Here is a 15,844-nt window from a genome sequence, read left to right on the forward strand (position 1 = left end):
TGGGATACATGTATCCTTTTGGACCATAAAACACATAAATTCTTATTGGAACTTATGTTGTATTATGTAGTGGCAGCCAGTAATCTGAAAAATGTACAAATAATTCACTCAAATCCTGTGTGAAAAAATACAGAGGAGGAGACAGGGAGTGCCATGTGTGTGTGTGTGTGTGTGTGTTGTGAAGTATTACACTTTTTTGAATAGGGTTGTTTAAGGGAATGACTCACTGAAAAAGTATCATTTGAGGAAATGAAGTATGAAATGAGTCATGTGGATTTCTGAAGGAAGAGACTTCCCAGGCAGAAAACAGCTAATGTTGATGCTCCGAGACAGTAACATGTAACTCCTGTTCTTGGAAGAAATAGTTATTGTCACTTGAATGGAATAAAAGGGAGCTCAACTAGAGGGAGATAAGGTCAGCAAACAGGAGGACATAGCCTGCTGGTCTTCACTGATGATTGTGAAACCTTTGACGCTTTTGGAGGGTTTACAGCAGAAAAGGATTGCTTTGGCTACAGTATTTAGAAATTTGAGGGAGGAAGGGACTGAGGTGGCCTGGAAAAATTCCTGATGGGAGATTATGTAGTTGCGACCAAGTAACTAACATTGGAGGTGGTGAGAAGTGTAATTCTTGTTATTAAACAGAAGCAACAGGAGTTGCTGGCAGATTGTAAGTGTTGTGTAAGAGTCCAAGATTTCTCCACAGTTCTGGCTTGAGACTGGAAGGATGGACTAATTAATAACTGAGATGGAGAAGACTGTGAGTAAAATGGGTTTTTGGCAGGAGGTAAGTGGAGGTGATGGCATTCCAGTTGAGCTATTTCAAATCCTGAAAGATGATGCTGTGAAAGTGCTGCACTCAATATGCCAGCAAATTTGGAAAACTCAGCTGTGGCCACAGGACTGGAAAAGGTCAGTTTTCATTCCAGCCCCAAAGAAAGGCAATGCCAAAGAATGCTCAAACTACCACACAATTGCACTCACTTCACATGCTTGTAAAGTAATGTTCAAAATTCTCCAAGCCAGGCTTCAGCAATACTTGAACCGTGAACTTCCTGATGTTCAAGCTGGTTTTAGAAAAGGCAGAGGAACCAGAGATCTAATTGCCAACATCTGCTGGATCATCAAAAAAGCAAGAGAGTTCCAGAAAAACATCTATTACTGCTTTATTGACTATGCCAAAGCCCTTGACTGTGTGGATCACAATAAACTGTGGAAAATTCTGAAAGAGATGGGAATACCAGACCACCTGACCTGCCTCTTGAGAAATCTGTATGCAGGTCAGGAAGCAACAGTTAGAACTGGACATGGAACAACAGCCTGGTTCCAGATAGGAAAAGGAGTACATCAAGGCTGTATATTGTCACCCTGCTTATTTAACTTATATGCAGAGTACATCATGAGAAACGCTGGACTGGAAGAAACACAAGCTGGAATCAAGATTGCTGGGAGAAATATCAACAACCTCAGATATGCAGATGATACCACCCTTATGGCAGAAAGTGAAGAGGAACTAAAAAGCCTCTTGCTGAAAGTGAAAGAGGAGAGTGAAAAAGTTGGCTTAAAGCTCAACGTTCAGAAAATGAAGATCATGGCATCCGGTCCCATCACTTCATGGGAAATAGATGGGGAAACAGTGGAAACAGTGTCAGACTTTATTTTCTTGGGCTCTAAAATCACTGCTCGATGGACGTGAGTCTCAGTCAACTCTGGGAGATGGTGATGGACAGGGAGGCCTGGCGTGCTGCGATTCATGGGGTCGCAAAGAGTCGGACACGACTGAGTGACTGAACTGAAAATCACTGCAGATAGTGACTGAAGCCATGAAATTAAAAGATGCTTACTCCTTGGAAGAAAAGTTGTAACCAACCTAGATAGCATATTCAAAAGCAGAGACAATACTTTGCTGACTAAGGTCCATCTAGTCAAGGCTCTGGTTTTTTCAGTAGTCATGTATGGATGTGAGAGTTGGACCCTGAAGAAGGCTGAGCGCCGAAGAATTGATGCTTTTGAACTGTGGTGTTCGGGAAGACTCTTGAGAGTCCCTTGGACTGCAAGGAGATCCAACCAGTCCATTCTGAAGGAGATCAGCCTTGGGATTTCTTTGGAGGGAATGATGCTAAAGCTACAACTCCAGTACTTTGGCCACCTCATGAGAAGAGTTGACTCATTGGAAAAGACTTTGATGTTGGGAGGGATTGGGAGCAGGAGGACAAGGGGACGACCGAGGATGAGATGGCTGGATGGCATCAGTGACTCGATGCACGTGAATCTGAGTGAACTCCGGGAGATGGTGATGAACAGGGAGGCCTGGCGTGCTGTAATTCATGGGGTCGCAGAGAGTCGGACACGACTGAGCGACTGAACTGAACTGAAGGAATATTCTTTAGATAATGTCAAAAGTGAGGTATGTCCAGATGGAGAAATTTGAATTGGTAGTTGAATGTATGAATCTGGGATTCAATGGAGAAATCAGGCTAGAGTTATAACTGTGAAGATCTTCTGCATACAAGGCCATGAAATTGAATGGTGCCACCAAGAAAATGGTGATAAATAAAAAAGAAGAAGGGGTGATGGAGCCTTAGGTAGTTTCAGTGATAAGAGAGTGAGAAGAATCAGCAAAAAAAGTGAGAATAAGCAGGAAATCAGGAGAAGAAAAACAGGAGTATTATAGTAGGTATTCTAGAAGCCAAATGAAGAAAATGTTTGCAAGAGGAAGAATTGAGATACTCAGGCTAGGCATTTCTAATGTGGAAGCTAACTTATCTCTGTGTCCTAATAACAGCCATACAATGGCAAAGAAAAGTAACTTTAAGAAGGTGACTGAGCTTAAACAGTTACTGGCATTATCCAAATGGTGCGGACTTACTCACATGGCCATGCCTAATACCAGAAGCATGGCATCTCCATCGGAGCAGCTATGAGTCCATCTAAGATGTAGGGACTTCTCTTTTTAGAAGGAAGGAGAGAATGGATACTAGGGGATAGTTAGCAGTCTTTGAAGGCCCATACATGCCAGGTATCTTAATGTGTTCATAACACAGGTTTTCCTGCAGAAAACTCCCCTTCCTGTATTTTTGTAAAAAGCATATTGTTATATAAGGTGTAATTTTTGAAGCTAATAAAATGGTACATTGGGAACAGTCACTTTATGAAGAAGCTGAATATTTCCATGATTTTATCCAGCAAAAGGGTATACCACTTGTGTCGTAGGCCGGGATCCAAGATACACATTTTCATCTTCTAGATTTTCCATACCCAGGTATAGTCTTTTCTTATACGTTTAATGAAATAGGTACAGTAATATACTTTCCTTCCCATTTTCTCTTTCTTATATTTACAAACTGTGTAATAGTGGGTTTTCCAAGCTAACATGTACCACTGTCTTGTCTTCCTGGACAGCTAAGAAATTTAGCTGAAATAATTGAGCGCACGCACAAAAGCACTGGGATTTAAGAAAAGCATGGCAACAGAAAGCAGGTGGAACAGTTGTTAACTTTTCGTACAGACAGATCCCAAAAGAGACTGGGCTACAAATCACTCTTTTCTAAGATACAGTATAAGACCACACATTTGGTGTCATTCCTCTTTTTGTGGGGAGGGCCAGTGAGGGAGCGAGAAGACAGAATCTCTTTCTTTTAAATACCTCTAGAAGGACAGTTTTCTGTTTGATGGAGTGGTTTTGAATGGTTCATCCTATAAAAAGAGCAAATGATTGCTTTTTAGAATGACACTAGCAATAATGATAATTGTTAGTGGTATGTGTCTGCTCTGTGTGTTATTTCTGTGATCTTTTTTTAAAGGGTAAGAATGGTAACTATGAAGCAGATAAATTTCACTAATTTGATTTAGAGCATAGGAAGACCATGGCCACTGAGTTCTTCATTCTTTATAAAAAATGGAGCAAATTCAAGCATTTCTCATAGGTTTTGCTTGAATATCAGAAAAAATAAGAAAAAGAATCCAGGCAACAAAAAGGAATACACCTCATTTTTCTTTCCCCAAGGGTAGCTAGACAAGACCTGAAGTAGAATCTGAAATGAATACTGTTTTACAAACATAGGAAATTAAGTAACCTCATCAACATGAATTTCAGAGCTATCTTGCGATAAGCAAGATGGAAGATGAAAGTTCAAGGCTACATCAATAATTTATGAATGTGTCCCTATGTTGTTGCTATAAATAGAGCATGTGATTTCTACTTGCCTAGTTATTGTTGAATAATTCTTGCTTTTTAAGCACTTTAAAAAATTGGATCAAGGCTCTCCATATGCAAAGAAACTGATTCTAGCTCATTAACAAAATTTGTATTCTTTTTTCTTCAACACATTTAAAACTATCTTAGTTCGAGTGTTAGGAAGTATTGTTTAGAAAGCAATTTTGCCACCTCCTTTCATTCTGTTCACAGTCTTTCACAGATCATAAGTAGGTATCTAGACATTACACAGAACAGAACTATAAAATAATGGAACTGGTTTCCCTAACATACGAAAATTAGTTCTTTGTAATCAGGCTATGCATCTGAAAACACTGATTTATTTTATATTCTCATTTCTCAAAAATGACTCCTTATTAATGGTCTCCCAGACATAACACTTCAGTTGCTTCATTCAGGGTACTGCCTACTGAGTCACATATTTAGCCACATTTTATTTAGACAGGAGAAGTGGATAGGTACATTTATTCAGTGCCTGCTACCAGCCAGACAAAATTCTGTGGTTTTAAACCTTGTGAGTTACCATGTGTACAATAGATAGCTAGTAGGGAACTTGCTGTATGGCGCAGGGAGCTCAGCCCAGTGCTCTCTGGTGACCTAGAGGGGTGGGATGGGGTTTGGGTGGGAGTGAGGCTAGAAGGGAGGGGATATATGTATACACGTTCACTTTGTTGTATAGCAGAAGATATCATAACACTGTAAAGCAGTTATCTCCGATTTAAACAAAGACATTTGATTAAACCATAAGACTTCATGGGTACCTCCCCGTGTCCTCAGCATTTCCCTACAAGCATACCCACAGCACAAACATGTGCCCACATGCCTACTTACATTCTCAAGAGGGGACTTTGGCCCATGCCTTTATTTACTTTCTTTTGGTCCCTTTCCTATTCCTACTGCTAAACCAAAGATTTTAGTGTTTCTTTACTTACTTACTTTCCCTCTTAGTCATTGCTGTCTATTTATTAGAGGTTCTAGGGCTTGGAAGTTTAAAAATCCCTGTGCCAGGCTGTCACGGTAGGTTTTGTTCTCAAATAAGAGTCTGCCTACCTCCCTTATCCTTCATCTTTTCTTTCATGTATTCTCATTCATTCCCCTAACCTTGTGTCTTCTGTAGTTCAAAGTCAGATAAACTTTGGTCCATGTTCTCAAGGGAGGAGAACTGAAAAAAAAAAAGTCCATGTTACAGTGAAATGTGTGACTGATATGCATGCTTGTGGACCCCAGGGTGCATCAGAGTTACACTGTAGGGTTAGGAAGGGCTTCTCAGAGGAGGTGGGACCCAAGCAGAGTTCTAAAATGATGAGGAAGCGCCTTCTGGAGGTGCTGGGAACCAGTATGTGCAGAGACACAGACATAAAACAGCGTGGCAGGCTCAGCACACCAGGATGACTGGAGAGAAACTGACTTTTGGTCTGGCGCCATTAGAAAAAAGATCCCTTTATTCTTGTGCCGTATCTCCGGGAAGGTGAGATTTTTATAAAAGGGCTCTGGTTTCTGCTCTAGGAGATTACCATTCTTTAGCCAGGAAACAGCCCCTTAGAAGTAACACTGGAGCAGATTTCAGACATCTACTTATCATCACTTTGCTTATCAGAGAGTTGCACCTGTTTATTCGCATTTGCTAATCAAGAAGTTATCTATTTTATATCAGGGCATTTCCTTGAATTAAATTCTGGGAAGCAATACCATAGATTCAGAGGACCATTTCTCCTCCTTCTCTCACCTTTCCCTCTGGATGCCTTTATTTTTCTATGTCTTTATAGGCACAGTCATAGACTGTTAACTCAAGCCTTGTTTCTCCTTAGCGTATTCATTTCGAGAACTGTATTTCTCAAGTTTGGCATAATAGATTTTCCAGTATAGATATATATATATAAAGGCAGCAATAGTTAAACCATCTGACTAATTCTCAGGGTAACCATGAATATTTTCCAGGGAATGTACAGTCATGTGAAGCCAATAGACAGATACTGTGAAAATTGTTAAACTATTAACTTTTCATTTTAAATTATTAGTCACCATTGGGCTGGGCAGATTGATCTGGATCAAGATTTAATTGGAATGTATAAAGACCACTTGTTTTTTTCATGTTTTTTTTTTAATCTACACATTTTGAAAATGTTCATATAATCATCATCTTCTTGCTAAAAAGTGATTTGTTGCCACTTAAGGTGGTGCAGGCAACAGGAGGTCCTGAGCTGGCTGGTTCAGTGCTCAGCCCCCTACTGACGAAGGACACCATCGATTTCTTAAATTACACGGTCAGTGCCGATGAGAGGCAGCTGTGGATGTCACTGGGAGACTCTTGGATGAAAACCAGGTAAACATACATGTGTGTTTAGCATCGAATACCTACAGTACCTTTTTTCTAAAGCACAGCACATTTACTAGGGCTTTCCTGGTGGCTCAGATGGTAAAGAATCAACCTGCCATGTGGGAGACCTGGGTTCGATCCCTGGGTTAGGAAGATGCCCTGGAGAAGCGAATGGCTACGCACTCCAGTGTTCTGGCCTGGAGAATTCCATGGACAGAGGAGCTCGGTGGGCTACAGTCCATGGGGTCACAAAGAGTCAGACAGGACTGAGTGACTAAGGACAGCACACCTATAATAACTTTTAAGTGTTGTTTGTTTAGTACACAAATCTAGTGAGATATTTCATTAAAACCTTCTATGTTTCAAGGAGTAGATGCTGTAGATGAGAAGGCCTAAATTCTTAAAAAGCTGGAGAAGATAGACGTGTAAGGCATGATGAGTCCCAGGAGAAACTCATTAAAACTGTCACTTGGCAAGATGGAGCTGTCAGGAAGACGGTTTGGAGAGGAAAGCAGTTAACTTTCAAAGAAGCCATGTGTTGGTCACGTTCAGTCACGTTCGGCTCTTCATGACCCCGCGGACTCTGTAGCCTACCAGGCTCCTCTGTCCATGCCATTCTCCAGGAAAGAATGCTAGAGTGGATGGTCATTCCTTTCTCCAGGGGAACTTCCAAAGAAGGGCTGGCATTTAAAATCATCAGCTGATAACCCCAGTAGGTGCATGGGTATAATCATATGTATACATATAGTGTTTGTTAGGCACCCTACCATGCACTGTACATAGGTCCCTGTATTATGCCTGTTTTGCAGGTGAGGGAACTAAGGCAAAGAGAGATTAAGGAATTTTTCCAAAGCCGTACGACTCATAAATGACAGAGCTAGGCTGCAAACCTAAGCAGTCTGGCCCTGGAGTAGATGTTCATAGTTATTTTGCTTGAGTGCCTTTCAACAGGCTTAGTAGGATTTCCATAAACATGTAGCAGCAAAGGGCCTGTCCAGTTGAGAGAGTGGCATGAGTGAAGGCATGAAGCAAGCAGTCAAGAGAATGCAATATGAATGTGGAATTAGCTGGAGTATAGACTTTGAGTTGTAGAGGATTGTGGAGAACAGGGAGTGGAAGAATGGTGGCGAACGAGGTGTACAGAGATAAGCAAGGCTGCGCTCTGAAGGCTCCCAGTGCAGTGCTGAGGAGAACCAGTAGCTTTGTGAGTAGGAGTACGACACACACACACAGCCATACCTTTAAAACGGCAGTCTGGTCATTAATGCTAGTAATGACATGGACAAAATTCACCCAAGGCATGAGGACCCTTGGGACGATAACGCAATTGTAGAGGCTCCTTATTAGTCAGCACTCCCTGAGATAAGAACTGTGGCGGTGGACACGGAAAAGAAGAGGGAATGATTTTACAATTATGTTTTGTCAGTAAGGTGACTGTGGAAAAGTAATCATTAACAATAGCAGAATTCGAGTTTGCTGGGCCAAGCAAGTTTTATAAATATTTCTCATTTCATTATATGTGATTAAATACTGTCTTCTCTCCTCATTTATTCCAATCTTTGTATTAATCTCACTGCGTGGAGTAAATCATTCATATGATCACTTGGCAGTTTGTCTTCCTAAGGCTTTTAAGCTAGCCTAAAAGTAATTGAACAATTCATATCTTTTTCTCCTTTTTTCTATTGAAATATATATAAACCATTCCCACTTATATTTTGGACTTTGGCAACTGCCTGTGTTGGAATGTGCTTTACACATGGAGTGGTTTACCAAGCAGAAGATTCTTAAAGAGCATTGCTGTTGCTGCTTTTATATTGAAAATATTATCTAAATTTATTTATGCATATTAATTTTTTAATACAGAATGTATTGTGTATCTCATACTATGTAAAAACTGGTTAAATAGGTTTCTTAAATCTATTAGATTTATGTAGATTATGATTTTATGGTAAGCATAGATAGAGATCTTTTTGCTTTTTTCCATAAACTTTATTCAATTTATCAGATCTCATAGTATTAAAATAGTCTAGGCTTTTTAGTTTCTTTGTCTTGGGTCCTACCTCAAAATGAGAAAATTAATGACTAGTAGCAATGGCACCCCACTCCAGTACTCTTGCCTGGAAAATCCCATAGACGGAGGAACCTGGTAGGCTGCAGTCCATGGGGTTGCTATGAGTTGGACACGACTGAGCGACTTCACTTTCACTTTCACTTTCATGCATTGGAGAAGGAAATGGCAACCCACCCCAGCGTCCTTGCCTGGAGAATCCCAGGGATGGGGGAGCCTGGTGGGCTGCCGTCTCTGGGGTCGCACAGAGTCGGATGCGACTGAAGTGACTTAGCAGCAGTAGCAGCAGCAGGAAAACGACATCAAAAGGAACTCATATTGTTAGCTTTTGACGTGAGAAAATGGTCATTTCCTATCCTGATTATTTAGAGTATTAGGAAATTAATATGCTGACTTTAAAACTCATAAAGATAAAAAAGAATCATAAAGGTACGTAACAATCTGAATGATAGCTCACTTCATCATAGTAGAAATAAAACCTGAAGAATTAAATTGTGTGAAACATAAACAACATATTTTAGCCGAATTTAATAATGTCTCTCCCATTTAGTTGTTTTTGTGGTTCTTACGTGATTAGGAGCTTGCAGGAATAAGTCTCAGAGTTATTAAGTAATGAATGGATCATGATTTTATTACAGATAGGCCTCGCTTGATTTTACTGATGAAAATCTAGCTGATCCATTTAATATATAAAATCGGTAACCTGCTTCATTTTAGGAGACTTCATAACTTAAAAAGTCATGAGCCTTAAGAATGTTGTCTGCTGTTTCTCTTTTGAAAAATATATATCAGAAAGTATCATGGTGATGGGAGGGGAATGAAGAAGATGAAGATCAGAAACTGCTTTAGATGCTTGGAGAACTTTATGCACTAAGTACTCATCACACTTCTAGCTTTGCATTCTTTCCTCAAATTGTCAAAGACCTATATCCCTGTTAAAAGTTGAGCTGATGGAGCAGTAAGGCAATGTAGTGGAAGCAGATCATGAAGTAGAACTCGGCCTTCCTTTCATGTATCACCTTTAAATATAAGCATAAACATGTGAGGTTCTCTGTTTGGATGGAAAGAGGGCAGGCTAGGTGTGAATTGTTTTCGTTGTTGTTTTCGTTTTTGTGTGCGTGGCCAGCCTTACTGAAGGTCATTTTGAGCATAGAAGCATTTCTTAATTTCTTAAGATTGTTCACTTGTCTTAATGTCCTCCCGCAGAGCAGAGTGGCCAAAAGAACAGTTTATTCCACCGTACGTCCCTCGGTTCCGCAGTGGTTGGGAGCCCCCGATGCTGAACTTCATGGGATCATCAGTGGAGCCAGATCTCTATCAACTGAATGAGTCTGTGGCAAACGCAGCAGAACATCATCGCAAGCAAGAAACAAAGAGATTATCCACAGAGGTAGTCTTTCAGCATCATCTATTAAAAAAAAAAATGTTTATTTTTGGCTGCACTGGGTCTTTAATGCTTTGTGCAGACTTTCTCTAGTGGTGGTGAGTTGGGGCTGCCCTTCAGTGCGTTATAGGGGCTTCTCATCACGGTGGCTTCTCCTGTTGTGGGGCACCGGCTTTAGCAGTTGAGGCGGGAGGGTTCAATAGTTGTGGCACAGGGGCTTAGTTGCCCTGCTGCATGTGGGATCTTCCCAGATCAAGCATCAAAGTGGTGTCCCCTCCACTGGCAAGCAGGCGGATTCTCGTCCACTGAGCCACCAGGGACATCCTTGGCATCATCCTTTGAGGGAGGTGCAGTGATCTGTGCATTCTCATGTAATTCTGATTGTGAGTTCTCACTTTATTGACCTGAAGATTGTTCTCGACTTAGTGACTAGATGTCCTGACGCTCTCAGTTACCTCTCACCTCGTTGTCATGGTGACAGTTGCTCTGTTTCCCTGTGAAGCCTGAACCCAGCCAGTATCACACCTCACAGCCTGCTGGCTCTCCTCCCTGCCCTTCATGCCAGGGCTCTTGAGCCCTGATGATCCCATCTTTTGGACTCTACTTTCTCTGCTTATCAGGAAATTGCCTCGCTGCTGCTGGGCTCATTTTTCCTATGTTCCTCTCCCATCATCAGACCCTCAAGACAGTCCCCTTGGACCCAGGACCTCTAAGCCTGTTCCAAGCTGCTCTTTCCTGAATGCCTCATTTCTTTCTTTCTTTTATTTTTTTGCCTCATACTAAGCTTTCCTAAGTCCTATCAGCCTGGCTAGAAGGCCAGAGCTTCTCCTGGACTCAAGTCCTAGGTCCAAATGATGACTTACACCACTATTACACCCTGAGGAGATCGTAAAATTTATTGCATCTTTTATGATCTTTGGTAGGCTTTAGACTAATTTATGGGGAGAGCAGATCGAGGGATTCAAATTGGGTATGTTATCTCTTCACATTCCTTAAAAATGAGTTTTTCTGTGACAGAAAATTAAACACCATTTAAAGTGGAACCAAATCAAATAGCATGATTGGAACCCGAGGAGTTAGACAAATGAGGTCTAGTTGGAAGGAGAAACACAAAATTCATGAATAGATCCTCCTCAAAGTCCTGTTCATTTCCTTTATTGAATTCCTTAATTTTCTCAGATCCCTGTGGGTATTTACAGTGTGGCAACTTTGATATCAAGGAATGAAATAGCAAATCAAAGTAAATCCTCACTTCTAGGGAGAAGCATTTATATAAATTAAATTTCTTAAAATCAGTTCTTTGGACAATAGCCATAGTGTTATAAAAGAATGGTTAAATTCTGAAATTTTACAAATAAAGCAAATATACTACTCTGAAAATAATCTTTTTCTACTCTGTTTTTTCTCTGGCTGCAGATAATGGTCGGGGTGAATTCTGTAACTGCCTTTCCCTCTAATTGCGTGATTAAAAAGATGACCTCACAGTTCTTGGCCCTGGTTAGCAGACATATGTCCCTAGCTGTATTTTATAGTTCAGACCTCATCACAGTGAATTTTCCCTCCTCATAAAGGGTAACTTTTCTGGAGGAAAAAAAATGTAATCAATCATGAAATTATGATACACTTGCTGTTGCTATAGTTACAGCTGAGTATTTTCAAATCATGAAATTTCTTGCTTACAGTCCTCAGATCTTAAAGAAGGAAATTTATCCATTTAATAATGTATGCCTCAGAAATTCACTTTTGTGAGTTGTCTTTCAATTTGTGCATTTAAAGAGAGAGTAATATGTCCTGGCTTCCAGTGTAAAAGTTTGTCTACTCTCAGTGAATAAGTATCTTTACAAGAATTATTGAGAATTCTTCCTTGTAATGAGTTATCATTTTCCCACGGTAAACTATTTTCCATTTTATGGCTTGAGCACTTATTCAGACATTTGAAAAAAAAAGGAACTGAAAAGCACCTGCTAGCAGTTCTTGGGGATTTTATGCCTTAAGATTTTGTTGGAAAAGAGGCTAAAGTAATGGTGATTTAACAATGCAGAAAATGCAGTCATCCCCAGAAGAGAGATTTTATTATACTTTAGTGCAACTATAGTAGATGCATTCAGGACAAGACTTGGGTGATTCAGGATCTGGTGATTTTGTTTTGAATTGAAAGGCATAGGTGATGAGGAGTGGCAAATATGGGTGACGATACTCTCTTTCCTCAAAACCAGCCGCCGCCTAAACTACGTTGTATAGTCATCACAGTTAGTCAGTTGTCATCATTTCTTTCCTCCCTGCTAATATTCCCAGTTATTCTCAAAACCAGTGATTTCATACCATCTGACCACACTGTCATGTTCAGAGCCAGGCAGAAGGTGTGGGTGGTTCTTGTTTCTTCAACTCTTCCCTTCACAATAGCGTTTAATAAAGATGGCCTGATCATCTAGTGCCTGTGCTCGCTCCTACGGATGTGATGCACAATTAAATTAAGCCATTTGTTCTTTATTTTTTACTTAGAGTGTCATAGAAGTGTAACTGACAAATAAAAATATAAGCTTTTTAAAGTCTACTTCATTGTGATTCGATGTAGGTATACATTGTGAAAGGATTCCCTGCCCTCCATCTAGTTAGTTAACACACCCATCGCCTCACATATTTATCTGTTGTTGAGAACATTTATGTTCTACTCTCTTAGCAAGTTTTAATTATATAATGTTATGCACTGTAGTCCCCACATTTTACATTAGATCCTCAGACCTTATTTATTTATGGCTGAAAGTCTGTACCCTTTTACCAGCCTCTCCCTATTTCTCCCACCCCCGCAAGCCTGGCAACCACTTTTTTACTCTCTGTTTCTATGAACTTGATTTTTTTCTTTTTTACACACCACATATATCAAGTGGTGTTTGTCTTCCTCTGCCTGGCTTATTTCATTTAGCATAATGTCTTCAAAGTTTATCCATATTATCACAATGGCAGGATTCTCTTCCTTTACATGACCAAATAATAGCCCATTGTATATTCACACATACTGCATCGTCCTTATCCACTCATCTGTAGTGGACTCATAGGTTCTTTCCATATCTTGGTTATCATGAATAATGCTGCAGTGAAGTTTGAGGTTCAGAATTCTCTTTGAATTCCTATTTCCATCTTCTTCAAGATTATACTCAGTAGTGGGACTGCTGAATCATATGAAAGTTCTATTTTAGTTTTCTGAGAAACTTTCATAACTGTTTTCCATACTGGCTGAACCAATTTTCATTCCCACTAACAGTGCGAAAGGGTTCCCTTTTCTCCACATCCTTACCAATGCTTGTTATCCTTTATCTTTTTGACAATAGCTGTTATCAGGTGTGACATGATGTCTCAGTGTGGTTTTGATATCCTTTTTCAGGATGATCAGTGATGTTGAACACCTTTACATAATGTACCTATTGACCATTTGTATGTCTTTGGAGAAATGTTTATCCAGTTCCTCTGCCCATTTCCTAATTGGATTGTTTGCTTTTTGCTATTGAGTTAAGTTCTTTATATATTTTGGATACATGATCAGATACATGATTTGCCCCATCTTACAGACGGCCCTTTCACTCTGTTGATGGTTTAAGCTAAGGTATTCAAATGGTAAAAATTGTTTATCTGTATTTGTATGTTAAGTGCAGCATCCTGATAAATATTCCACAGGAGTTACATGAAATGGGCATTTTGACATCAGCAGCAGTCCACTGGAGACATCTTCACCTCCTCTGTCTGTGGATGAACTTAGCCCTATGCCTGCCAACTTAGTCACTAGAATTAACTATAGTAAACATGCATTCAAAACTTTTCTGAAACATTCCCAGTTTCAAATATTTTGTCCCAGTGAATCCATAAGCAATTGAAATAGCTAAGGAATTCTAATGCTTTAGGGTCTGTTGTACAGTTACCACGTGCATGCATGTGTGCTAAGTCTCTTCAGTCGTGTCTGTCTCTTTGTGACCCTATGGACTGTTATACCCCGCAAGGTGGGCAGGCAGGTTCTTTACCACTGGTGCCACTTGGAACTAGCTATCACAATTTCATTGTATATAAGGAAACAATACAAGAATCCTTAGATGAGCTTTTTTGTTTGCTTTTTTCTTTTTTTTTTTTGCCATATCTTTAAAGCTGTGCTGCTTAATGGGACCCGTAGATAATGGTTCTCCCTTTTAGTAGCCCAGTAGGCTCACATCTGTTAACTGTGTTAATTGTGTTAACTGCAAAAAGAAATGACTTCAGCATTTTCTTATCGTGTACTATTGGCTGTCAAGATCAATGTTTTTCTGTGTTTCTGTTAACAGTAAATCTGATAATAGTGCTGCCATTTTTAAGAAAAACATAGTGTCCATGTACATTTAAAATTAAGAATAAAGAGAGAGTAGTATAATTTTAATGTGTAGAGTTCAGATGATTTTCTTGCAGTAGTATTTCCTTTGGTAGGGTATTAAAGGTTTGTTTCTTAAACATACAAAGCAAAGATTAAGAGTTTTATTATTGTTGTTTTCCAACCAGTTTTTTTTTTTTATACAAGCTGTTAAAGTCTGCCTAATACCAAAATCACCTATTATTGAAATTTCAGAGAAAAGAAGGCTTCCCAGGTGGCTCAGTGGTAAAGTATCCACCTGCCAATGCAAGCGATACAAGAGATGTGGGTTTGATCCCTGGGTGGGGAAGATCCCCTGGAATAGGAAATGGCAACCGACTCCAGTATTCTTGCCTGGAAAATTCCATGGGCAGAGGAGCCTGAGAGGCTACAGTCCATGAGGTCACAAAGAGTCAGACACGACTGAGCCACTCACACAGAGGAAAGAATTTCTTGTTTTTTTATACCTGATTATTTCTGGAATTAAGATTTAGTCTTTGCACTGATTACCTTTTTTTAATCATAAGTAGGCCTTTGCCAAAAATGTATCGCCCTTCCATTTCATATACATTAACATGTAATAATAGTCAATCACTTGAAAATGAAGTTGATCACAGTGTAGTAGATGGTTGGTTCTTGCTAACTGATGCCACTGCTCATGCAAACAGTTGTGGTGATTTTTTAACCTTCCCTGCTTTGTCTTTCAGCACTCCAGTGCATCAGAGTATCCTTCAGCTGATGGGTACACGGCATTCAATAACATTTATGGAAGAGGGCCCCATTCGGACCAAGGGGAGGCTGCTGTTGCTTTTAAGCCAACTCCTCTTCGCCATGTAGATAGGTAACTTTTCATTGGCCTGATTTGGAGAGCTGTAGATGATTATCTCTGGCTTCACACAGATAGAGGTGCCAGTGTCTGCACTGTCCACTACTTCTTTAAACTTCCCATCTAGTAATTATCTGTTAAAGTTTCAGCTGCTCCTTTGTAGCACTGGCTTTGGTGAGCAAGGTCTCCAATATATAATTCTAACAACACAAATGCCATTGGATGACTTTCCATGTTTTAAAAGATGCTTCTGACAGAATCTGTGAATTAAGAATTGTTTTGAAACTCTCTAGTGTGTACCAGATGGTCTCTAAGGATCTTTCCAGCTCTGTAACTTTTAAAGGAAATAATTTCTATCTTTGTCTCTCCCAGCAAAAACAAACAAACCCTCCTTTAGATAGGTTTAAAGTATTTAAACTAAATATAAACTGAATATTTAAATAGAATCAATGCCTTATTTACCATTTTACCATTTCATTCTGTATTTCATTTTTACTTTTCAGTTTCATACTTCATTTATTTTCCCATGTTTACTCTCTCAAAAAATTCAGTGTAGGCAAAAATGGAGAATTAAGATGAGAAAGAAACAAATTGCATTGAAATAGGTTCACTTTTTCCACTTATTTCCAATGTAAACTGTATGTGAGGCTTATATGGAGACAAC

General features: G+C 39.7%; 1 protein-coding gene across 2 annotated transcripts in view; it reads left to right on the forward strand.

Annotated features, from left to right (window-relative positions):
* The window catches only part of EPS8 (EGFR pathway substrate 8, signaling adaptor), a 208,135-nt gene that overhangs the window by 164,696 nt on the left and 27,595 nt on the right, over positions 1–15,844 (forward strand). For both annotated transcript variants that reach the window (XM_068969707.1, XM_068969706.1), the window contains exons 13-15: positions 6,391–6,539; positions 9,808–9,991; positions 15,062–15,195. In XM_068969707.1, coding sequence (XP_068825808.1) covers positions 6,391–6,539; positions 9,808–9,991; positions 15,062–15,195 — 467 coding nt within the window. The remainder of the gene's footprint in view (positions 1–6,390; positions 6,540–9,807; positions 9,992–15,061; positions 15,196–15,844) is intronic.

Source organism: Capricornis sumatraensis, chromosome 4 (genome assembly GCF_032405125.1).
Source record: "Capricornis sumatraensis isolate serow.1 chromosome 4, serow.2, whole genome shotgun sequence".
Classification (NCBI taxonomy): domain Eukaryota; kingdom Metazoa; phylum Chordata; class Mammalia; order Artiodactyla; family Bovidae; genus Capricornis; species Capricornis sumatraensis.